The sequence below is a fragment of the Haplochromis burtoni genome, unplaced genomic scaffold (assembly GCF_018398535.1).
Source record: "Haplochromis burtoni strain Fernald_Lab_line unplaced genomic scaffold, NCSU_Asbu1 Contig_116, whole genome shotgun sequence".
In the NCBI taxonomy this organism is placed as follows: Eukaryota; Metazoa; Chordata; class Actinopteri; order Cichliformes; family Cichlidae; genus Haplochromis; species Haplochromis burtoni.
Genome location: NW_024582477.1, coordinates 1124968 through 1150271, shown reverse-complemented (window position 1 = coordinate 1150271; position 25304 = coordinate 1124968). Strand labels below are relative to the sequence as shown.

The window sequence follows — 25304 nt, the reverse complement described above, 5'->3', positions numbered from 1 at the left end:
CCTAAACTTGATGTCTGGTTTTTGTTTGAACCCATTACTACTACTTCTTCTTTTACTCTTCCACACAGTCAACTGTGTGTAAAAGTGTGTATAAATAAATGTAACAGGTTTGACACACTTGCACAATTATGGATACATGCAGTTAAGCCGGTTTACTTACATGTAGTGCATAACACCTAACAGCCCGCCCCTTCACCCTAAACTACAGGTTAATTATTAATTTTTTTTTATGCAAAGCCACGCCTTCTTCCAACAGCGCAAACTAATAAACCACTGTTTTCAATCGACCTGATGACAGTGCGCCTTTGCTTTCCTAAAAGTTACCATCTCCAAATTCCTGCTTTTGCTTTTGCTTGTGATCATTCCAGCATAAAACTTTTTTTTCTTCTTTTTACAGACACCCGAAAGAAACGATTTGCCTCACCATAATATTATTTATAATAATTTTGTTGACAAATTTAGACCCGCTGGAAGGTCTCCTTGAACCGCACCTGACTCATTAAGCAGCAGTGATGGAGGAGAAGGAGGCGGTGTGCCGGGGAGTGGAGCTGGCATATGGTGAGCTGAGCGGAGCGCCGCCGCCGCGAGACTGCACAGCTGCCTGTTGTCATGGAGGAGCAAAGATGGCGGTCCTGGCCTATAGCCTGGGCAAACGCGAAATAAATCAACATTTTACCATAAAAAACGCGAAACTGATATCGCTGGTTGCTGTTCTTTTACTCCTCGTGTTTCACGCTGCTTCGCGGTATTACGAAGGTGAGTGCTGCTTTTATTTGATCAACTTAATGTGGATGCGGCCACTGGAAACACTTGACATTGCTACTGGTAGCTAGGTAGCTGCTTGCATGCCAGCGCTTTTCTTAGCTACTGGGCTCCGTGCTTTTGTCACGGGATGCTTTCTAGATGTTAAAGTTATCGCCTGAAAACGTGCGTGCCGCAAATAGGTGGTTTCACGCACTAAGTCTCCAAAGGAAGCGTGAATTTGACCCGACGTTATCCAGCTGGTTAGCTGCTAACACTGCCAATAGCTGTGTTTACATGTTGCTGACGTTCCTGCTGCAAGAAACGCTTTATTGCTGCTGGAAAAGCCCTGGAAAGGTTCGTGGAAGTGTATTTGATCTGCACCTGGAGACCAATGTCATGTAAATACGCCCGACATGGTGTTTAGCTAGCTTCCTGAATAAATGCACTGTCGGTAAGACTGGCCACAAATGTGCCTGTCGCCCTGCTCACAACTTCAAAAACTCTAGATTTGCTGCTTTGTGATAACATTGTAGCTGCACGTTTCTTTGTTCCAGGGCTGTAACTTGCATATGCATAGTGCACTGGATGTATCAGTAAAGGGTTTGCTCATAAATTGGTTGACAAACAGTGACACGTCCTCAGAGCATAGAGTTGGACTATGAATAAATAAAGCAGGCATATTTACATGTACGTCGTACCTAGGCTGCTCAGTGTGGACGTCACCCACGAAAAGGTTAGGGAGCAGAGTGTGCTGTGAGCAGCTGCTTTGGCTGAGAATGATGTTGCATGCTGGTCTGCCCACCTTTCATGTTCGCCTGTTTCTGTGGATTGATTCAGCTCCAGATGGCTCCATTCATTTTGCGAACAAATGAATAGCTGGAGATTTATGCTCGAGCTAGATCGCTGATGGCTTCATTTTGCACTGTGGCCCCTGCCAGAGCCGTGTATTGTATGGTCCTTTTGACAGCACAGAATGAAAAGCCAGGGCACTATTGAGGCAGCAGGTTTCTGTCATAGTCGGAGCGAAACTGTGAGTGAAAGCGAGATCTTGTTTGTTTCGCCTCACCAGAAAGTTCTCTGTGTCTTGCCTCCAGGAGGGGACTCGTGTGAATGGCTGCTGTCCAGAGGACGTTACTTGGGGGAGGATGTATGGCAGCCTTATGGCTGCATGATGCACAAATACAAAAGCATGTGAGTCACACCACCTCTGAAGTTATTACACTGTATGTTTGGGATAAAGATTTAAATGTGTGGCAGTGATGTTGTGAGTTTTTGTCAGTCACTAAGGGTTTGTGGGTAATTTCAACTAAGGACTTTGGGATAAAAGATCACTCATTGACAAATAAAGGACAAAAACATTATTCACTTCAGTAAATAAATGTTTGTTTGTTTTTTTTATCTGTGCTTGGCCCTCACCAACCTTTTATGTTTTACAGTGAAGCCAAAACCTGCCTCTCTGAAAAGCGGGTAGCCTTTGTTGGCGATTCGCGAATCAGGCAGCTGTTTTACTCCTTCATCAAAATTATCAACCCTGAACGAAAAGAAGAGGGGATTAAGGTAATAATGAGAAACTGCACTGTTCAAGCCCAGGGTTTTTCTCACAATGGTGATGGTACAAGCCAAACAGATCTACAGATATGAGGCACAAAGATATGCTTTAACTCACTCTACCCATTGCTTCCAGGGAAGTTTATAAACTGACTAAAAATATTTCAACCTCAAAATGGAAGTCTCTCTTCCATCACAGATGGCTCTAAATTCTGACTGATCAAGGCTGCAACCTAAATCTAATTAGAAGAGCAGACTAAGATTCATGCGTACCTATCGTGGCTGCTTTGAAGGCTGTGTGTCTTCCGTCAGCTCTAATAAATAACCAGACCATCAGGACTTCAAAAAAATGCAGTTTGACTAGTCATTCATATTTATGTGGCTTAATTGTGGCTTTTAAAAGCAATAGTTACTTTGCTCCTCCGTACTTCTCTCAAGTCTGATAATTTAACTTCAGACTATCGATTTTATGTTAGAAAAAATCACCCTGCTGACTTGTCAAATAAATAGTCGTTTTTATGAAAAGATGGAAGTACTTTAAAGCTTGATATAGATGGCATTGTGGAAATGCGATGTTTAAAAAGGTTAAAGTCGAGCGGCTTGCACAGAAACTCAACAAGATAAATGAAGCTATGGGATAACCCTATAACTATACAGTACTAACTGTTTTGGTCTCAAGCTGGGACAAAGCATCACTGACTGTATGTCACACTTCCTCTCTGTCTGTCCACTTCCTAACATCTGAAGCATGAGGACATTTCCTTTGAAGACAAGAGCTACTCTATTAAAGTGGTGAGCTATTTATTTATATTTATATTCCTGGTTTTAACATGTTCTCGGTTTATGTTTTTTTTCTTCTAAACACTCTGGCACAAGATTTCTTTTCAAACTTCATCTTTGTCTTTAGGACTTTCTGTGGTACCCCGAGGCAAATAATTCAATGAAGGAACGCTTGATATCATGGACACGTGTGAGTAACGGTAACAAGTGGGGGAAATTGCGAATCAAGTGCCGCTCGTAAACTTAAGTGCGGCGTCTCTTTTGCTTTGCAGGAAGGTTCAGCAAAGCCAGATGTTCTCGTCCTCGGAGCTGCCACGGTAACCTGCGTAAATGCCTGCATGTTTTATATGAGACAAGTGTGACGTGGTGGCTGCCGATAGTTATGTCAGTCCTGACTGTTTATCCATTTACACAGTGGTCCATCAAGTTGCACGGTGGCAGCAGTGAGGCCCTCCAGCAGTACAAAGTCAACTTGACTGCAATCGTGGGGCAGCTGGAGAAGCTGGCTGAGCATGGGGAGGTCTACTGGGTGCTGCAAGGTGTGCTCAGCTTCAGCCACTCACACAATACAAGATCTTTTTATGATCATAGACAGGCTTCTAAAGTATGAGGCATGACTGGAAAATATTAAGACTCATTTGGTGTTAACATACAGAGGAATTAATAGTTTCCAATCCGCACACACGCCTAATAAATTTGCAGCTGTACTTCACATCCGTTTGTTAAACATTTTCCATTTTTAACTTTTTGATTGTTAGAATTTACTGCAAACAACAAACAGGCAAAATAAATAAATAAGGTGCCACACTGACATCTCTGAACCTCCTACTTAGCATTTCACACTCAATAGTCATTTCCCACGTTGCACAATGGTTGTTCACTTCATGTTTCCATGCATGGACCCTCTTGATTAAACTCCTTCTGCAGATCCAGTAAATGAAGAGGTGTTAAGTGAGAACAGGAAAATGATCACCAACCAGCAGCTGGAGCTGTACAATGAAGCAGCAGTGGATGTGCTCAACAGCAGCAAGCGTAATGGCAGATCTCGGGTCAGACTAGTGGCTGCTTCCCGTCAGGCTGCGCTGGAAACCATCATCAAGTCAGATGATGGTTTGCACCTGCCTGAGAGCACCAGGAGTGTGGTAAGTTAATTAATGAGTGCAGCTTTAGTGCGGTTATTTTATCGGTATCCTTGATTAGTACCCACTTCCCCTTCACCTCTCCTTTTAACCATCCTGGCAGGGAGCCATGATCCTCATGAACTCTGTGTGCAACAAAATACTGAGGCCCATCGACGGTTCATGCTGTCAGACGTTACGAGCCCCTAACTTGCTCCAGAAACTGTCGGCTCTTTTCTTCCTTGGCTCAGCCGTGGTCATCATGGTCTTCCACATCCTTGGCAACAATCGCCACCGCCGACACGTGCCCCCTGATGTGGAGAGCCTAGAGGAGAAGAAGCCAGCCACTGCAGCTGTTCCCCCCGGCCCAAAAGCACCTTTTCAGGCTCTCTGCAGGATGGGCGTCATCATGGGCTATTTTTACCTTTGTGACAGGGCAGATGTGTTCATGAAAGAGCAGAAGTTTTACACGCACTCCACGTTCTTCATCCCTCTCATCTACATATTTGTACTGGGAGTGTTTTACAGTGACAACAGCAAGGAGGTGAGACGGTGCTTCTCAGTAAAGTTTTGTTTTTGCGTCAAACAGCACAGTATAACAGTCTCTAAATAATCTCACTATTTTTTTTTTTATTTTTTTTTTTCTTTGCTTCCACGCAGGCAAAATTACTCAACCGAGAACAAACAGACGAGTGGAAAGGCTGGATGCAGCTCGTCATCCTCATCTATCACATATCTGGAGCGAGCGCTGTGAGTCCCAATTATGTCTACAAAAATCAGTTTGTGAGTCTCCTGCTGTGTATGTTGATGTCTGAAGAGCCTGATGGTTATTTTTCTGTCTTTCAGTTCATCCCAGTGTACATGCATGTGCGGGTGTTGGTGGCAGCGTACCTATTTCAAACTGGCTATGGACACTTTTCGTTTTTTTGGCTCAAAGGAGACTTTGGACTTTACAGAGTGTGCCAGGTTAGGGGTGCTTTCAGTTATACTTTAACTTTATATTCTTATTGACATTTGTTTCTCAGTCATAGCAGACAATCATGCACATGAGGTGTAATAGAGAAGTTCTGTCCATAAAAAGAAAAACAATTGGACGATTTTCCAGTGCGCTGCTATTTTTTGGGGGGATCACCTCCGCTCTGATTACATGCATGTGACAAATTTGATGTCTCAGACTTGCACAAACTTACATCAGCTCTCAAACTTTCAAGTAGAGGATCATTATTGGTACTTTGGTCACCCAAAGACCAAACGGCAGTGAAAGAAACCTCAATGTTCAAGACCAAAGGCGGTGCATAAGGACAACAACACGCACCATGACCTTTTCCTCTAGATTCAGACTGTGGTATCCTGCAGGAGAACATTCATCACTCATAATCTGCCTGACACGCCACGCATTGAACACTCACCTACACAAAAACAGTCCTTGTCCTCCACTCCACACTGGCTCCCTGTGACTTTAGATCTCGTCACCAAAATAAAACTTAAGTTGAAGTGTTGGCGTTTCCGCTCTGTGAACAAAATCCAGTGGTCAAAACTAGGGATTCAGTGACTGAGTGATTTTTAAAAATGGCAGCTGTGACAATAACATTATAATTGTTATTACAGAATAATTTGGGTTCAGATAAATAGTGTGATTTTTGGGTATCTGCTTAGGTGTTTGTGTCATATTCATTCACAGGTGCTTTTCCGTCTGAACTTCCTGGTGTTGGTGCTGTGTGTGGTAATGGACCGACCGTACCAGTTCTATTACTTTGTTCCCTTGGTCACATTCTGGTTTGTTGTCATCTACACCACAATGGCTATGTGGCCTCAGATCCTTCAGAAGACGGCTAACAGTAGGTGTCAAATTACTGACCTTTATATACTCCGCTCAGTCGTGTCCTGCACTGTGTGAATAAACACAGTTGATTAATTCATGTCATAAGAGCAAGCAGCAGGGTTGCATTTCATATGTCTTCCTTGTTGGACAGGTAGTGGCGTGTGGCATTTTGGGGTCTTGGCAAAGTTACTGGGCCTCCTGATGTTCATCTGCTTTTTTGCCTTTTCACAGGTGGGTCAGCTGAAAGCGTTCTTAAGTGTAACTCTACTTTCTTTTAATTGCATATTTAAGTTTAAGAGATGTAAATGGTCACATGTCCTAAGTTGTTCACGCAGCACCATATTGACCACTAAGCTGTGCTATGATTTATTTTATTTTTTAAATCAGATGTTTACTCCATTTTTAAAATGCTACTTGTTTTATGTAATTTCTGTGTTTTGCATTATGACTCCAGGGCGTTTTTGAGCGCGTCTTCTCTGTGTGGCCCATCTCTAAGCTCTTCGAGCTGAATGGCAGCATCCACGAGTGGTGGTTCAGATGGAAGCTGGACCGATTTGTAAGTCAAATGTGTTTCCTCAAGGTGCAGCCAGGCTTTTGTCCACTCGTGTTTCACATGACAACACCCCCCCCCCCCCTTTTATTTTTTATTTTTTATTTTTTTAATATAATATTTGTTACCGAAGTGATAACAAATTTTCTGGCCTTTGCTGTAATCTTTTAATGTGTTGGCACTCCTGCAGGCGGTGATACATGGCATGTTATTTGCCTTCATCTATCTGGTGCTGCAGAAGCGTCAGGTACTGTCAGAGGGAAAAGGAGAGACTCTCTTCTCTGCCAAGATTTCCAACTTTCTCCTCTTCCTCTCTGTTGTCTCCTTCATAGTAAGTCTGCATTTCACATATTTTGGGTCTTACCAAAATACCCGTGCTGAGCATTAGTTCTTAATTTAGATCAGTTATCATCTGTTACATAATTCTTCTAATCTAATGCTAAATATTTATTTTTTTAAATTTAGACTTCTTTGTATATTTAAGTAATAAACACAATGTGCAAAAGGGAATGCTTAAAAAGGAGCCATGTTTACTTATGTGACAAAGCCTTGGAAAGTTCTTGTTGTACTAACTGGAGATTACAGTATCAGCTTAACTTACTGGCTGTTTGGAAAAACGTGGCACTTAAAATCTTCTCCACGTCATTCTAGACTTACTCAATATGGGCAAGCAGCTGCAAAACCAAAACCGAGTGCAACGAGATGCATCCCTATATCTCTGTGGTCCAGGTACAGTTTTTATCTGTCCTTATCTTTGTTTCTTTGGCTTTTCACACATGAAGTGTTGGTGCGATCAAGTCTGAAAGTTTCTCTGAGTCCGATTAGTTGTTACTGCTGGAAATCCTGCATTTGATTTTGGGTTAAGAGGTGGCACCTGGAGGCAGGACGGATGACGCTGAGGCCTTAAATGCCTCATTCTCACATTAGCTCAGATGAACAATATACAGAGTTTGTGCTAAAAAGCTGGAAGGTTAAAGACTGTTTAATGTCTGAACTGTTTGGGACATCTGCGCTTTCGCCCACTGTTCTGTGTCGATTGGCTAATTCACATGTTTGGAAACAACCCTGACATCAGAGGCCTGCACTGTGATGTTTCATGCATGTAACTTCAGGGTATATTGCCTCGGGAACCTGCACCGCAAACAAGATTAGAGATCATCAGGTGTGAAATCGCTGTCTGCTGACCAATCAGTTCTCTGGAAAATAGCATCACCATTCCTGTGCGCCATCAGTAGAAAGGTCTAAAGTTTTCTAATAGTGTCTAATGTCTTTGCCTTTCTCTGATCAGTAAGAAATATAAATTATTAGAGGCAACTTTATTATTTTTTTTTTCTGTTGTCTAATTTTAAATCCATTCTTTTACTTTTATTCTTTACTTGCTCTCAAACATCACTGATGTTGCAGCTGAGAGAATAAAAGCTAAAGGTGTCTTTTTAAAGATTCAATCCTGGATTAACTGACGATCTAGCTTTGTGTCTGACTGCTTATCATGCCTCCCAGTGTAAGGCAAAGTGAATCCAGATAACCTGGATATGATGAGCTTTCTTCGTAGTTTTGGCCCATGTCATCTGAGTCATGAAGTTAAATTTACTACTTAACATGATTTCATGACAGTCTGATATGATTGTGAGACCAAGCCTAATAGCTCACCATGTTATCTGCAGTCAATTCACACTGGAAAAGATATGTTTTCTACATATATTGCCACCATTACTATATTTAACCATTCGTCTCTTTACACCACTTTAGTGTTTACAGTTCTTCAACAAGCTTGACCTGCTACTTTTTTTAGTGATAAGCATGATTTACCTGTTGTAACGTCACACTTGGATTCCTAAAAATGTCTGTGATCTGTTTTGTGGGCAGATTTTGGCCTTCATTCTCATCAGGAACATTCCTGGCTATGCCCGTTCTATATATAGCTCATTCTTTGCATGGTTTGGAAAGATCTCCTTAGAGGTAAGGTTCTCCTTGCTTTAGAGTCACAGTTAGCAATATAACCCTTAAATAAATCTCCAATCACAAAAGACTAGAGTCTTATGAGAGGTGTTTTTTAAAACCATGCTTTTTGTGTCCCACAGCTTTTCATTTGCCAGTACCACATATGGCTTGCAGCTGACACCAAGGGGATTTTGGTCCTCATCCCAGGAAACCCCTCCCTCAACATTTTGGTTAGCACCTTCATCTTTGTTTGTGTGGCTCATGAGATTTCCCTCATCACCAATGACCTGGCCCAGGTGGTCATCCCCAAAGACAGCATGGCTCTGCTGAAGAGACTGGGGGCCATGGGGATTCTCAGTCTCGTTATACTGCTGGTGTCCAGGGCTGGCCAGCCCACACCTGGCGCCTGATGGACATCTCCTGAGGGGATCTGGGGGAGGGGCGGGAGACCCACTAAGACCCTGCTGAGATTGAAGTGAGGTACAGATGGAAGTCAGGAGGCAGCCTTGTGTTTTAGCTACTGGTGAGAAGATGTTGGCAGCGGTGACCCTTGGGAGAACAAAGTCTGTCCGCTGGCCACATTTGAGCAGAGTCCGTACTTTTCTGACTGCTGTGAAAGTCACACACTGAAGAAAAGACAAATGCCCAACAGAGAAGGAGTCACTCCTTTAACAGCAAAGTCAAAATTGTGGGAAAGGAGATTTAAAAAAAAAAAAAAAAAACACACAAAAAAAACCAATGAAATGTTTACAATATCTGGTTTCAGGATTTTGGAAATGCAGAATCTAAAAAAACAAAGCACGACGTCCTCATTTTAAGACTCATGCCTGCTGCATTTGGCAGCGTCGCGTCTGTTTAGCCAAACGCTGATAATACGTTTTTGTTACATGCAGAACTTCCTGTAAATCGCTTTGGGAGGGATCACCTGGCACACACTCCGTCCATGTTGTGCAGTAGCAGCTGAAGGAGGGATTTCACTCAGGTGGATCCATAACCTGCATATTCAGATATCTACTCTTTTACAACAAATGCGTTAAATTGTGCTGCATTTTTATCGTCAACATTCGTTGTACAGTATTCCTGGTGACTTCAAACTGCGTCAGATATCTAAATATGAGATATATGGACCAACGACTGGCTCGGATGATCAAAGAGTGACTAGAGTCAGAAAACTTGGAGTGCAATGGTTAATATGTTGGAATATCCTTCGACGTGTTTTTGCGGTGTTTTATTTTTTATTTTTTTTTGTGCGTGATTTTGCTGAAAGGCTGTGGTCACCTGCTGTAGCGCTGAAATTCTATGTGACATGTACAGTATTTAATGATTTAAATTAAGTTTATATTTTATACGGTTTTGAGGGAGGGTGGGGCAGGTGGGGGCTGGCTTTGTTTTATTTTATACTCTGCGACTGCTGTTTGTGACGGAAGTGTTCTATAGACAATTTTGTACCCATCCCAGACCCTCACAGACAATTACCTGATGGTGAGGTTGATCCTTTTAGCCGTCTTGTCTCATCTGTAGCTTACTTCCTAGTCGGTGTATATTTGTACAGTAGTGACAGATTTATTTTATACAGCGTTGCTTCCGCAGTAATTTTGGTCTGTTATTGTTTTGTTTTTTTTTGTTTTTTTTTTTATGTCCATTGAAACATGCCTCGTACCTCTGGCAGAAAGTGTACCAAGTTTCACATGCTGTTCTAAGCAAACTGCTGGGTGACAAATTAAAGGAAAACCTTTGACCTGTGCAGAAAGGGTCTGTGGTGGCTCTGAAAGGCTGCAGGGGGCGCTGTAAATCAACTTGTTTTGAATGACTGCCTTTTAAACCAATGATAAAATTTGTCCCTATGGGAGTGGTTTCTCCCACAAGCAATATGACCCCCCCCCCCCCTTATAGTCACCTGAGCTCAACCTAACTTGCATAGCCTGAGAGATTTTTATTTCTTCCTTTCCTACTGATCTTGGAATTTGCTCCACATCCTTCAAAGTACAAGATGATAGAAATTATGTTTACCCAACGCCTCACTAAGACACTTTATTATTTTTTTTTATTTCCATTAAATTGTTACCAATCTGTTTTCCTTGAGCTGCCACAGCCACTGAACTTTGTAGTCAGTGAATGAGTGGCTGAAGTGATGTCTTAGTGATGCCTTTTAAACAGACTGTGTGGTGTTTTGTTTTGGGGGTTTTCCCAGTGGCTTATACCTACAGTGCATCTTCAGATGAAGACTTACATCTGTGATGCAGCTGTGATCATAAACTTCCATGTTTTAGGCACTTTGTATGGGGGGCCACAACCACATCATTTAGAAACCACTAGGTAATGCACTGAGTGAGCTGACATTACTGTTAAGGAAAAATGTCGTACATTTCATCAGGCGGTGTCTGTCCCCTTTTGTCCTGGCAAACATGTGAGGGGGAGATGATTTTTATTTTAAGATCTGCTCCCCCCCCCCCCTTTTTTTAAAATTTACTTGTTGAGGTAATAATATTCAGCGTTTAACGTTGAGTTTAGCACAGTACCAGTGCACTTACTCAATGCACTTTTCTTCTTTTCTTTTTTTTTTGCTCAATCAAATGTTGTTTGCAGATTTATGACAATATAACGTAAGATGTATTGCAAATAATTTTTTTATTTCAGCTGCCATCAGGTAGAAAACATTAAGTCATCCTCTATTCATTTATGTAATGTGGGTTCACAGCGGAACAATTTGCGCAAAATGCGCAGCTTTCATCTTTCTTTCTGGTTGTTTGGGTTCTGTTCTCAAACTGGGAGCCAAGTAAATGTTTAATTTTTAACCACTCAGCACCTCACTGTACAGATGAGAATGGCATATAGATGTTTCCATTCTCTTTGGTGTGTTAAGTTTACTGATCTGTATGATGGTTTGGGGGTTTTTCTCATCTATTAGTGAACAACCGCGATACAGTAAATTTGGTTAATGTATCGGGCCTTAATTGATCTCTTTGGTTATGTAAAAGCAACAACTATTTATACCCCGTGTAGGGCCTCTTTTGAAATATATTACATGTATTTAAAAAAAATTGTGATGTCTTAAAAAAATGTGAAATGTATCCATATTATTTATAAATGCCTTTATTCTGTTGTACATTAAGAATATCTTCATAAAAATGTGCTGTTTTGGCTTCTTTTAGTGGATGGAGTGGGAAGGGGGTGTTTTTTCTTGTTTTCCACTGGGACAGAAAGTTATTTTGAAAGAGTTTATTATCATGTGACACATTGAACAAATGTTCTAACACATGGCGACGAAAGCATTTCAATATAAAACACCCTTACGCCCCGAGAGGTCCGCTGGGCAAAGCAGTATGACATACAAACATATTAATCACACTTTAAACATTTAAACGGATATTCCAAAATAGTCTAAGTTATCTTTATAATCGGCTAAGCTCTTCGGGTCTTTTTCACACTCACAAGTCAAGGTGCAAGTGCGCAAGTGGACGATAAAATTTTCACTGCTAACACATGCAGGTTGGCACAAATTTTAGGACAAAGGAAGAGGGGCAGCTGCAACACTGGTGCTTCTGGTCATAAATTCAGAGCTTCAGCCACCTTTCTCTCCTCAGGAATACCATTTACCTGGAACACAGTGAAAGCAACAGCTGAACCACAGAGACATGACAAAACTTCCAGAAATCTAACACTAAATACAGATGTAAGCAGCAATGCTTGGGATCCAAGCAGACTGCACACACTTTGTTAGTGCTTATTGTTCGCTGGTAACTGATGCATGCTATCGACAACTAGGACTGACAGTTTGTACCCTGCCTGGTCCCTTCCTACAGTAGCTGACTTGCAAGCATAATAATTTTATGCTCTGTCTAATTTAAAGGCCTGCAAAAGCATCACGCTCCGTTAGTTGCAGGTGTTAAATAGCTTATTAAAGCATGATCTGACATTTAGCAAAATAAAAATGCCTAACTACAATGAGACACTGCACATCACGGTAGACTGATCATGTTTTGAAGTTTATAACCTCAACTTGAGATTAACAAAGTCCACAGATGATGCTCACTTAATTTTTGGACAATTGGTCCAGAATTTCAGAGGAGAAATTAGAATTTTACTTCAGACCACTCTCTCAAGAGTAATGTCTTCTGGATTTTGCAACACAACCATTTTTAGCATGGTGAAATAAATATGGAGAAGATGAAAAATCTGAACATTTACAGTTTTTCCTGCAGCTTCTCTGCTTGGATCCCAAATTATCTCAGCTTTAAATCATGAACAGCCGGCAGCACCTACCTCCAGCCTTCGAAATGTTGACATGACATAGTTATCTCCTTTGTTAGCAGTGAACAGAGAGAGGATTCGGTTAGTGCATCATGCAGCTGATACCCGTGCTCAAAGGAGGGCGCTCACACGCCAGCGTCACCATTAGTCGGCTCATGCAGCAGATGATAACAGTGCAGTGATGCAGAAGGAACAGACTGAAGTTATAAGAAACTATGAAGCCAAGTGGTTTTATATGGATTCACATTATTGATGCCAGTATAGTCCAAGAACTGAATTTAGTGAGAAGTAATATAAAGGCAAGTGAATTCTAAGTCATTTTTACTGTGAAGGTGCTTAAACCTTCAGAGGCATGCTTTACTGCACTTGAAGTCCTGATGAACATTCGGCAAGAGAGAGTGTGTTACCAATAGCAGACATCCAGGTATGCTGACTCTACGCTATGAGCTGCTGTTAAACATCTGTCATTTCAAAGAATTCCTGGAAATATACTCCTGACATATGTTCCTGAAAGTTCTAACCATTCAGCTGCTTCATATTACAAGACGGCTGTCTTAAGATTCTCACCTGATGGCCGCTGCTGTGGTATCGTAATCTGGTTTTGCAGATTCCTGAAATCATAAATAACAATATTATGTCAAAGCATGTTATAAAAATGTTTGGGGTTTTTTTTTTTGTTAGTTTCAAGCCCATTAAGAGAAATCATGGGACAGCTTGAAGCTCTTAAGCTCTAGTTGTACTTTCCAAAGGCCTGACTTGCTTTCTGTAGCTATAGTTGTAAACACCACATAGTTGGAAAGTGCTTGAAACAACATGGCATTGTTCCAACTTTTCCATTTAACACCTATAAGCCTCATATCTGCATCTGCTAATGAGTGTGGGCGTATGTGTGGCTGTACTTAGTCATCCATCCGTCTTATGTTTCCCACCAAATCCCTGAACTCACGCCTGTGTCTGCATCAGCGGCATGCTGGTGGTCTCGTAGTTGTCGGGGTGGATGGGTGGAACCACCTCGCCGCTGACTGGGTTGAAGACGGGCAGCGTAGAGAGCGGCCAGGAGATTTCCCTGTTCTTTGACATGCTCCTCAGTTCCTTGGTGGACTTCTGGATGGAGCTGTGGTGAACCAGCTGGATGCTGGAGGAGGGGAGAAGCAGTGAATTCATATTGCAGCACGTTTCTGTGTCATGGGTAGGGGGTTGTCTCATCAAAGCTTAAATGATGTGCACTCAAGTTTGTGCATGCACAAACAGAACTATAACATCCAACCTCACCTACTGCTGTTCTTTTTTTCTTTTTTGGGGGTTTGTTTTCCATTTGTTTGAATTAAATTTTAGGTGTAATGCTGAGTACATAGTTCTGATAATCCTACAGCTGGTCATTACATTTTTTTCAGCAGCCCACTGAATGAATGGATGCCAATGCCAATGCACGTATGAGCGTATGAATGGACATGAAACAGCCATGAATGACAACATAAATGACCAAAACTGCCAACCAAAAACAGAGGGAGAGGGAACAGAAATAAAATTTAAAAGAAGAACACAGGAGAGGTAAAACACTTACTCTGGTGTTTGCATGTTTCTTTTTTCCCTAGAAACAAAACAAAATGGATGAATTAAATACTAATATTAATAGGTAAAGCAACATCTGCACACAAGTGAATGAATGGATTGTTGGATAAAGACAAGGTGGACATGATGTGGAACACTGAGTGAAAAAATAAAAAGGGGAGGGGAGGCACACGTCTATCCCAGCCTGTAAACGATGGATGAAGATGACTGATCATCCATGTTGTGGCTATGCTTCAAAACATCAAGATGCAGATGACAAGAGTCACAGAGACCCGAGACAAACAGTGATGAGGAACTTAACTACTGCATGGTAATGACAAGCTGCAGTTAAAGTCCAGATTTCCACTCTTTTTCAGTTATCCTACAGCTAACTGAGCTTTTCAGGCTTATTTTTGCTGTCTCTCATATGGTTCTCATACACTTTTGGCTGCTTATTGGGGTATTTGGTGCAAAATTTGCATAGAAATGTTAAGACCGAGCACACTTACACCCCTTCCCGCCTGCAGCACATAGTGTAGCCAAGGATGAAGAAGAGAACTAGCGCCACGGCGGAGGGAACAGCCAACGTGATGAGGAAGTCGGAAAAGTAGTCCCGGCTTTTCAGAGACTCAGACGGGGGTTTGTACTCCCCGAATTCGGGCAGGATCCCTGTTCCGGGTTCGGGACGTGTAACGTAAACTGGGACTACTTTGTTGATGTCAACCTTAAAAGAAAAAAAAAAACAAAGACATAAAGATCAATTAGAGGTTGCATACTTTTAGTGCATTTTAATGCATTTTTAGTGAATTTGTTGGAACGCATCCTCACCAGAGAAATCTTACACCAGTCGATTTGAAACTGAGCTCGGAACTTCTTGTCACAGCTGATGACGGGCTCCATCTCCTGACTGCAGCGCAGCTGGTTATGTGGGCTTTCCACCTCCCGCAGGCACGACGAGAAGGGAACATCAGCACCGACCATCACATAGACGCTAGAGGAGAGAAGAGAAGAAGAAGATGGAGTCTAATTTTACAAGTTTATGCTGAGGTTTGTAATAATCAAGTGTTCTCTCCTGCTGAGTGCTCTGCTAGATGCTTTCAAGTTCCAGCGTAAATCTTTGATGAACAACTTATGGCAGCTCATGTTGGCTATTCCCATCTGAGTTAAAGGAACTGACAGCATATCGGTGTAGACGGCTACGTGCTTTCATCTAATTTACAGAAAACTGAGGATCCCCAAAGCCCCAATTAAATTAATGTTAACATAATGTGAGTGGGCTGAAAATACTGTTGATTTGTTTGATTTAGAGAGGTGAAGAGGTCACTCATGGAGAGATTTGGCACAGACGAGCTGAACCGAGTAGAGCTAAATCTTATCCTTGAATCCTTGTAAAGGAAAATATGTAAGTAGGGGATTACTTAAAAAAAAAAAAAATCACAAATGTTTTCTGTTTCTGCTCAGATGAGACCCACGTCCAGATCCTCACCCTTCTTTTAAGTTGTTAATAGGTAGCGGCACCCGGCCACCGCGGTCCAGTGCCGATGTAATGTTGATGGCATTCAGCCGCTCGGGCTGCCAAACGTTCTTCACCGCTCCCAGGAAGTCTCCCAGCACCTCACTGGCCAGCACCTCCTCCACATTCATATTTTTGATGTAGAACTCTGCTTGGTAAGGCAGGGGGAACTCTGTGCATAGAGACAAAGACACAGTCAGAGAGAAAGACTTAAAGAGGTTAAAGGCAGCAGGCTGAGGTAACAGTAGCTGACACTGATTTTTACCAGTCTGTCCACCGGACACTGCTTTGCCTGCGCTGCCTTGTTATGACTCTGCTTCCTTCGGGGGCCAGATGGCAGATGACATCACAGCACAGGCAGAGTGATGTTACATTAGCAGTTTGAACAGCTGCTGAGCGTTCCCCCTGACTCAGTTCATACTGTACTGCCTGTACTGTGATGGGTCAATATGGCAGTGAGCAAATCTACAGAAGCGCAGGTGCAGAGATGCTCTCAACAGCAATACAATGAAAACTCAAACTGAGGTAGGATTGTGTGGGGTTTTCACCATGACTGACTGAAGTGGACACTTCACTAGAACTATACAGTCCTTCAAGTATCCTTTCAAGACATTATGATCTTATTAGGGCTGCCACAAACGATTATTTTGATAGTCAACTAGTCACCGATTATTTTTGCGATTAATCGACTAATCAGATCATGCATCCATTGGACGTACAGCTTATTGCACCAGCATGCATCTGCTCTTATATAACCATCATTAGCTTACAACTTGAAGTGTTTAAGGTATGTGCTAACTAAAATTAAAGACAAGATGATAGTTTATTAAATTTTAATGAAATTTGCAGATTGTTTCGGTGAAGTTTAATAAAGGACACCGGAGTATATTCTCGAGCATCTCACACTTCTGATAATCAGCTGTCTGCTTGACGTTTATTCAGCTGTGTAAAAACTATAACTTTAATCTCAGCCAAACCGATTTACTCAGGAACAAATAAAATACTAAAAAAAAGCCAAACAATAACATTTGTAAGTTATCTAAGTGACTTATATATGTTTAACCTGAGTAGCGAAAGACGGCGGTGGGTTTGAAAACGATTTGCCGGGAGTCCGGTGTTCTCACGGGCTCTAGTGAGCCTTGCCCCCGGCTAGCTATCGAGCTAGTGGGTAACAGACGTCTCCGAAAACGTCGGAGCGCTTTTGAAAATATGTGGTGTCTTGATAAACTGAGCAGATATTTGAGGTTTACACAGCTACATTCTCGCCTGAAAATATGTTAAACGTTTATTTTGTGACCCAGAAAGAATAATAAGAGTAATATTAAAACTAACTAGCTGCCACCATTGTTGGAAACTGAGCTGGGCTGCGCTATGAATTCTGGGACACAGCTTCTTCTTCTTCGGGCTTTAGCGGCACCTGGCATCCTAGTACATGCAGTGCTGCCATCTTCTGTTTCAGTCCGTTATTACACTCTTAAACCCTACTACTTATTCCTGCGTCTTTTGGGATCTTACAAAGCTTCAAACGACGCGTCGACTACTAAAACAGTCGTTGACGATTTTGATAGTCGACGTAATTGTGACTGGTCGACTAATCGTGGCAGCCCTAGATCGTATCACATAACCTTCATCCGCAGATTTTGACAAGTTGACATGAAATTGACTTATCTTATTAAAGCTTCAGAACAGCTACTCAGTGCAGTGATGTTACTTTATCGTCTGCTGTATTTACATTCCAAGACCAACGATGAACTTTTGGTTATGCTTGATAAAAGTAATCAAAGACAACATTTTCTCTTAAGGGAAGCTCATTACACAGTCCAAGTACTGAGTGTGCTTCCAGGATTTAATCAGCGAAGCTGCGCAATCTGATCTCAGTTTGCTCTAAGCTCTTATGTACAAGTTCTTCTTACCTTCTGCAGCCTTGATGTTTATGACCAAGTTGTGCCGCGCTGTCTCAAAAGTGCGCCTGTTATAGGCAGTAATCTGTAGGACACAGAGGTGAAAGTTTAAGCCCAGATCAGTCCAGCTTATAAGGCAGCAGTTCTCCAGACAAGGCTGAGCTCGATACACGACCCGGGTTCTGTACCCAGCTGAGGCGCCGTTGAACACTTTAAGCCTTTTGGGAAAAGAATTTGTACAGTAGCTTATGGGAAAGCATAACAAGTATAAAGGAATTTAAGTCTAGCTTCTGTAAGAGTAACATAGTACTACGTCGCTTCCAAACACATATGCAAATCAGCTGGGCTCAGTGAAATAAATTCCAACTCATCCTTGGACTACAACTTGACAGATTTCATTGAATGTTTTAAATTTACTCAAGACTTTTGGCACAAAAACAAGCAGTCACTTTCCATAGTTGAAATAAGCAGCAGCACAAATTACTTAATCTCCACTCTTTTCACTTTGAAAGCAGTCCAACCACCCACCTCTATGACAGTGGGCTTGCCAATGTGCTCTGCAGTGGGAGAACCATAGAGCACTCCATCACTATGTGGGGTCCTTTGAATATATCGTAGCCAACCCGGCCTGTCGGGGTAGCCCTTCAGGTTGGTGTTGAAAGTGATCGGATCGTTGCTGGGGTCACCTGCAGACAGAGCAGAGGAACGGTAAGGGGGCCAATAACGTGCGTTATGAAATAAGCAGCGCTCTATGGAGTTTATATGCAATCACCACCTCTACAAATGTTTCAGATGTATTTAGATATTCAGATATATTGATGATATACTATACAAACATGATAATAACATGTTTTTGATCACAGTGTGAATGTGACAGCGTTATACCTGATTTTGGGTAAGGAGGAAACTCTCCTTTGAAATACTCCCTCTCCAGAACGTGGACGAACAACACGCCTGCAGACGGGTAGACATTACGGTCTGCGTGCGACCTCGACAGGATGGTGACCACTGAAACACACATTTTAAAGACAACAGAAGTAAGCAGAACATTTCCTGTATGCGTACTATTCATCAATAAAGTGGACCTTGGTGCTTTTTCATATTTTGGTACACACAATAAACACTATGTCCAAATGTTTTTGTGTAGACTGTCATATCTATTTTATTTATAGCCTTAACCAATTTAAAGTCCACTTTAATGTCCTGCCAGCAACAGCAAATGGAAAAAAAGAGCAAATGTTAAACTAGTTTAAACGTGAAATCAATAAGTGTTTGCGGTGGTCTATTCTATCTGTTTCTCTTGCCTGGCATCTGCATTCTTGTAAAGGTAGAAGCATTCACTTCCCACAAACGTCAACAAGTGTGAAGAGAAAAACTCAGATTATTGCTCAGACAGACTACAGCTCTGTAAATAAGAGGCGCTTGACAAAACCAGTTAAAGAAAGGGAAAGCGTCTGAGGTACTGTGAGTGAAAGCAGCAGTAATGAGAGTCACTCATATTGTACAGAGTTCTTTTAACGCCCTCCCCCCCACTTGATCTCCATTGTGCTGTCTTTTTAGCCCCCGCTCCGTTTCAAACACAAACATTTAGTCTTTATTTGTGAAGGGCATCACTAGGGAAATGGTAGCCCCTTAACAAAAATTTACACAATGTAAGACCGGGGGTGATTTACCCATTTCTCTCCCTCTCTCTCTCCCTCCTTTTGTGTCTTTCTCTTTCATTACTTCCTCCTCTCTTGCTTCATCTTTTTTTGCTTGTGTACAGCACGGCTTTTTTTTAGCACAGAGTTTTCTTTTTTTCCCTCTCTCGCTCTCTCTTTCCGTTCTCGATTTTTGCCTTCTCTGTGCCACAGTGGGTGGGAACTCAATTTTTAATCACCATGGGAGACTGAGGCCGAGTGTATGAGGAAGAAGAAGAGGGGGAGGAGGGCTTGCAAAGACGAAGGAAGGGAGACTGGACTGGAGATCTGTGCTATGAAGTGCCAGAGAGGGAGAGAGAGAGGGGGTTTGAACTGTTCTTGCCCGTGGACATACAACTCCAGACACATTAAGCAACTAGGTAAAAGCCTGGGTAAAGTCTCTATGTACATATGTGCCTTCCCACGGGCAAAGAGTGGCTGGTTTTCCCAAGTTTTACAACCCTTTCTAATCTGCTAATCAACCCAGCATTTTCTATCATTAGCATCATAATATTAAGTACTCTTCTCCTTCTACACTGAACACAGGCTGACTTTCAAGGAGAATGCACTGAAGAGAGTAATATCAGGATTTACATTTTAATTCATGTCAATGAGAAGGGGAAGTGAGCATTAGATGCAGTTAATTAATAAACCCTCAGCATCTACAAGTACACCAGTGAGACACTGCAACTCTAAAGACATAAAACAGTCCCACATGTATGTTAAACCCTCCTACAGCTGTGGTCAGTGACAGAGATGCTGAACTGACCATGTGTCTACAGCCCCCAAGGGCTCAGTCACGGCAAGATACAATCAATAGCATTTAGCGGCTGCTAAATGTGGTGTTAGATGAACAACCTGAGGTCGTATCCACCACATCTCTTTTCAAGAAAACCACCTGGGCATGACTAATCTGTGCGATGGCTTTTCTCACCGCAACCGCTGCACCCATCGCATTAGGATCTGGGTTAGTCTGAGACCAAAAATAAACCATCATTCAGTCTCAGCAGACCGCTTACTCGCTGATGACTTCGGTCGATCCTCAAAGCTGAATGCACGCCCTCGGATTCTATTATGTGACACATTGGGCCTCATTAATTCTCCGCCACACAAAGGACCACTTTCAGACCATGCCGGTCAAGGTCAAATCCTGGCTACGCTGCTTTAGTCCGAGCCCAAAACTGGATGTGCTGTGAACATTTGCAAGAGATTCGGAGATGGGAGATGTAGGACATTCGAACAGCCTCAAGAAAAAACGAAGTGTTTTAACCTACTGATATTAAACCTTTTCATCCAACAACAAAGATTTAGGGATGAAGACAATTTTATTTTTTAGTCAGTGAAGCTTAAGTATGTTTCAATGCAGCAGCTTCCACTTATGGCTCAGCCAGTGTAAGTAGAGATCACTAACTAAGCTACACCGAGGATTTGCTAATAGCATCAGATCTGCTTATTTGCAGCAGGATGACTTTCTGCCAGGCCTTCTCGAGTTGATGACCAGCAGCACTTCCACCGTACACCAATACATTACCAATTTAAGGTTAATGGTAAACTGTCCACTGCATAATAACCCTTCAGTTTCAGTTGGAGGACAAAGGTAGTGAGGCAAGATGTGCATGACAACACAGATAAGAAGCTAGATTTTCCCAACTACCGTCTATATTCTCTATGAAATGCTTAAAATCATTCAAACACTGCTTTTTAACTTTTTAACCCACATGCCATCATACCATAGTAGATGCTTGACAGGCCTTACGGGTGGTGGAAATAACTAACCAACTTTATGATTTTCTGGGCTGACCTTAGACTGGGATAATGTCATGACTGACATTGGATTAGTTAAAAATGCCATTGGCAACGTGAAGAAAAGTAAACCTCCCTCCTTCAATTGGCTCCAGCTAACTGAGGCCTCAAACTAGATGAGAGACAACAGAAGGATGTCCTTTACTTCTGTTGAGTCAGCTTCATGTGCACATGTAGTCTGGGTCATGAGGAATGCATGTGCTCCTTTGGTGTTTAGCGGGGAAGCCCAGAAAACAAGGATCGCTACTGTTGTAGTATTCTGCCAACAGAGTCTGAGAATCGACCTGTTCTCAGACATGGAAGTGAAAGTCGCTGCTGGTGTCACAACAAGCAGAAGTCAACGGATAAAGACAAGGGCGGGCAAGAAACCACCGGTTCCATCCTCTCGCGCTCAATAAATGTAAGTAAATAAAAAATGTATCTACAGTGCTCATTAGCTTTAAAACAGTGCTGCAAAGTATCGACATCACGTTAAGCAGAATAAATATTGCTTTCTGTAATAGTTAATGATTTAGGAGGAATTCTAATTCTAGCAAGGACAAGGTTTAGATGACATTCAAATTCATTAAAGTGCAGCTACAGCAGAAGAAAGTGGGCCAAGTCTGGGGGACAGCAGACAACTCAAAACAATAATGCCAGAATTAATGGGGAACCAGCTGAGCGTGTCACTGTGTTATGACCGAGGGGAGGGGGAGGGGGACAGCGGGTCAACACATGACGTGCACCACTGCACACACCCACTCACCGTCTCTGGACACGGCTGCTCTCTGCTTCAAGGCCACGGATTGCTCCACACGGACATTTCTCCCGTGTAAAGCGCTGTGTTTCGTGTCATAGGCATGCACAGTGCAAACTACTGGATCAATGGATAAAAGCATGAATGGAACAAGTTTCTTTTTTTTAGCAGCAATTTAAACAACAACACCCAGTTTTTAAAGCACTCTGACAAAAATCTGATTCAGTCTGTTGCACCCGTCCAACATTAATTAAAGCCTGTTGTCATAGTTATTGTTTTAGAGGAGTTTGAAATATTTTCTAAAATATTAACGTAGGCGTTTTTCACAAAATGTTAAAACCAATCTAGACAAAGTGCAAAACAAAATGTAAGCATATTGACTTGACAACAAATACTGCACTACAGACTGCCGCATTTATATCAAGCAATTCGCCAGGCTGAATTTAATGTGGCTTGTTGGAGAGGTGGCATATGGTCAGAGAAGAAGCCACTAGATTTCAGTGCAGATCCTGACACTATCTTGAAAATTGCACAACAGGACACTAGCCTTTGTGAAGGATTAGCTCTCAGTTTGAAAGCCCTTCCGCTTTCAAACTCAATAGCACTTCTCTATTTATGAGTATTAGGTCTCTGTGTATAAAGCTATAGTGTGTTTTGACTGTGGAGTAAAATATCCCACTCTCTTCATGTTAGTTAACACTATAGTAACAGTGCTGTGAATGGGCCCCTTAATTTTGATGTTTTATCAAAGCCTGAAAAAACAAACTGGTCAACAAGTGTTTTGCTACTGGGATTCTTTTGCCTGCACTTTAACAAATTCTACTTGCTATTTTCCAAATCTGAAAACTGTTTTCATGTGGAATGTCTCATTTCCTTGTTTTAGTTATAATATCGCAAGTATTTGACAACTAGAGACAACTGGACTGAAATGATTTGGTTTCAAGAAAAGTGAAGCCAAAATTAAGGAAGGTGTTTTTGTATGTCCTGAAATCCATCAACTGGTGCTTGAGGATGGGTTCAAAAGGAAGCAAGCATGGGAAGCATTCATCCAGGTTGTTAAGAATTTTCTATTATCCTGATTTTGAGGATAACATGTTGAAATGTACTAGAACGTCACTAAAGGTGCACTTGTTACATTCTCATCCTGACAAAATCCATGTGATGTTGTCGGTAAAAATCCTCCCTCTCTTTTTCAATGCTTTCGCCTTTCATAACTACATGGGAATCTGCCCGGCCCGGGACCCACCACCAGTCCCCTCTGAGTGCTTTCCCAAACCGCAGTCTCAATACATGCTCATGCCATGTGCCATTACCCTGACATATGCCCCGTGGCAGCTGGGACAGGCTGGATGGATGGATATTAAAATTGTCATCATCAGGGTAAAAAAAAAAAAAAAAGCAAAATAAAGAGCTGGTCTTAAGTTCCCAGTAGCAAAAAGAATGACGTATATATGCAGACCAGTGTTATAGCAGTAAACTGGGGCACTGAGATGACATTATCCATTACTCAGCACTTCTTTTGATAACTAATTGTTATCAAAAGGCACTTTTTAACATCATTTGCTGATTCCAGGCTATACTGATATGGAAATCTAATGTATATGTTTCTTTTAAGATTGTAACCACAATAATATCTCAGGCTTAGGTCAGTGATTGAACCTTACATCTTTCATGGAGGTGGGACTCATTGCAGAGACTGTATAGGCTATTAGTACCTAATAAAGTGGCAGCTATGAGTGTGCAGACTTTTAGGAGCAGTGTATTGAAATAAACGAACCTATTCCCTACATTAAATTTTGGATAACCTGAGCTGCTAAACTATCAGGAGCTAGGTAATTAGGCATTCATAACACACCTGTTCTACATAAACCAGGCCTGCGCTAAGAGGGGGAAAAGGCTGAAATAACGACCGACAAGAAACACAGCTAGCAAGAGAAACGTTGTTACTAACAGCTGGAAATGTAAGGTACCGTAGAGAACACAATTTGTCACTAAGTGCACTGTGAAAACCCATAACGTGTAACGGTCTAGCTGTCAAATTGGTAGCCATTTTTTCCTCTTGTCTCCTCCTCAGCCTCTCGGGAAAAAAAATGCTCAACGGCAGCGAGCTAACTGGCTAGCTAACTAGCTCGGATACTTCACCAGAGCCGAACCGTTTTCAAAGATGTCGGGATATTTCCCGAGTTCAGTCGATACGTACCCGTACCAAGCCATACCGCGACAGCTGCGGCGGACATGGTGCAAATCATCTCCCCGAATCTTTACATTAAACAGGACCGCTTTGTCTAATCGCCACTGGGTTTGACAGCCATAATAATAAGCATCCTGCAGCATTCCTCCCTCCGCCTCCTCCTGCCTTCACTGGAAAACACAGCAGGACCGCTCATTGGCTGAACATCTGGATGGAAAAACATGGTAAAACATGATGGGAATCGGAATATAGGAGCGCCACGCCTTTACCAAATGTTTCTATGTGATGCTCTCGGAACGGTTAGATTATATCTGGCTGCTTGCAAGGAGTGGCTGCCTCTGTGTGCGTGTGTGTGCTTTGCTGTTTATCTGTCTGCTTCTTGTATTCAGACTGATGGGATTTGTCATAATAAAGCATTCCTCCCACTAAAAGCCACAGTTTTTAGTGTTTTGGGGGGGTTGATTTATTCTTGGATCAGGACTTGCAAACACAGATACACCCTCTTAAAAACATGCAAGTCACCCCAGCAGTGCTTGACCTCCTGTGCACAGCTGTAAGCAGCAGAGGCATGTTTGGAAAGTCCTGCTCCAATCTGTCCAGCCCCCCCCCTGCAGAGACAGTCCAAGCAGACAGATGGTCATGTTTTGGCCCCCTTGGGCCCCCCCCACGCTTCCCTTGATGTCAGCTCCCACTGAGAGGGCACTTTGATATTGCAGAATAGCCTCCTAATTCTGGCTAACATACTAGCAGTGGTCACTGGGATGCTTCTTGATTGATAAATTCGTATTTGTGACTGGATTCTTGGCTTTCTCAGTGGCGATAAACATGATGCCATCCATCCTCTGTGTTCTGCAGTTCCTGGCTGTTTTCTTCTTCCACCCTCCCCTTTTATCCCCTTAAGATTATTTTTAGGTTGCTTAGCAACATCTTCTCATAGCCAGTGTTTGGACTGGGTATGAATGTATCACAACAACCACTATAGGTCTGCTGATGTACGATGATGCTTAGAAATGGAGGAAAGCGCAGAATTTGTGACTTGGAGAGAAGCAAAGCCTCCAGTGTGTCTAATTTGATACGGACTTAGACTGATTTCTGTCCAATCCGGTTCTTTTTGGTAGCAGTGAACATCAGTTTAAATTGTAATTGTCCTCAATTGGCTTGTTTTGAACAGTGGGG

At 42.2% G+C, this 25304-nt stretch overlaps 3 protein-coding genes across 10 annotated transcripts in view; 2 read left to right on the top strand and 1 right to left on the bottom strand.

Annotated features, from left to right (window-relative positions):
* The first annotated feature begins 281 nt into the window (after positions 1-281).
* Positions 282-15759, top strand: casd1 (CAS1 domain containing 1). Its single transcript, XM_005928581.3, has 18 exons — positions 282-756; positions 1839-1935; positions 2181-2301; positions 3040-3084; positions 3200-3262; positions 3345-3389; positions 3488-3611; positions 4000-4214; positions 4315-4734; positions 4851-4940; positions 5037-5156; positions 5872-6028; positions 6164-6243; positions 6467-6568; positions 6753-6893; positions 7214-7291; positions 8429-8521; positions 8644-15759. Exons 1-18 carry the CDS (start codon positions 513-515, stop codon positions 8911-8913), a joined length of 2505 nt encoding a protein of 834 aa, XP_005928643.1. The 5' UTR covers positions 282-512; the 3' UTR covers positions 8914-15759.
* Positions 11676-24276, bottom strand: sgce (sarcoglycan, epsilon). Of its 6 annotated transcripts, none has more exons than XM_042223645.1 (13): positions 24138-24251; positions 21947-22054; positions 18605-18727; positions 18248-18405; positions 17732-17804; positions 15792-15990; positions 15134-15296; positions 14815-15029; positions 14319-14345; positions 13701-13889; positions 13322-13365; positions 12767-12804; positions 11676-12100 (listed from the first exon to the last, which is right to left on the bottom strand). In XM_042223645.1, the coding sequence occupies exons 1-13, from the start codon at positions 24184-24186 to the stop codon at positions 12050-12052; spliced, it is 1437 nt and encodes a 478-aa protein (XP_042079579.1). In that variant the 5' UTR covers positions 24187-24251; the 3' UTR covers positions 11676-12049. The 6 variants fall into 6 exon arrangements, with proteins under 6 accessions (XP_042079579.1, XP_014191076.1, XP_005928642.1 ...); XM_014335590.2 differs by having other exon boundaries at positions 21947-22057; positions 24138-24246; XM_005928580.3 differs by lacking the exon at positions 21947-22054 and having other exon boundaries at positions 24138-24276.
* Positions 21201-25304, top strand: part of ppp1r9a (protein phosphatase 1, regulatory subunit 9A) — a 51045-nt gene continuing 46941 nt past the window's right edge. The window contains exon 1 of one of the 3 annotated variants that reach the window (XM_014335588.2): positions 21201-21601. The gene's annotated coding sequence lies outside the window, so the exon portion shown is untranslated. Of the gene's footprint in view, positions 21602-22053; positions 23899-24270; positions 24353-25304 lie in introns of those variants that run through there. The other 2 variants (XM_014335587.2, XM_014335586.2) reach the window with 2 other exon arrangements.

Bases quoted from the DNA above. Each gene is read 5' to 3' on its own strand.
- casd1 (XM_005928581.3), top strand. From the start codon at position 513: ATGGAGGAGAAGGAGGCGGTGTGCCGGGGAGTGGAGCTGGCATATGGT. The intron at 3,612-3,999 runs GTGTGCTCAGCT...CTCCTTCTGCAG, and splicing joins GGTCTACTGGGTGCTGCAAG to ATCCAGTAAATGAAGAGGTG. The intron at 6,894-7,213 runs GTAAGTCTGCAT...ACGTCATTCTAG, and splicing joins TCTCTGTTGTCTCCTTCATA to ACTTACTCAATATGGGCAAG.
- sgce (XM_014335590.2), bottom strand. From the start codon at position 24,186: ATGATTTGCACCATGTCCGCCGCAGCTGTCGCGGTATGGCTTGGTACG. The intron at 15,991-17,731 runs GTAAGAAGAACT...CTCTATGCACAG, and splicing joins AAACATCAAGGCTGCAGAAG to AGTTCCCCCTGCCTTACCAA. The intron at 13,366-13,700 runs GTGAGTTCAGGG...TTATGATTTCAG, and splicing joins CCGCTGATGCAGACACAGGC to GAATCTGCAAAACCAGATTA.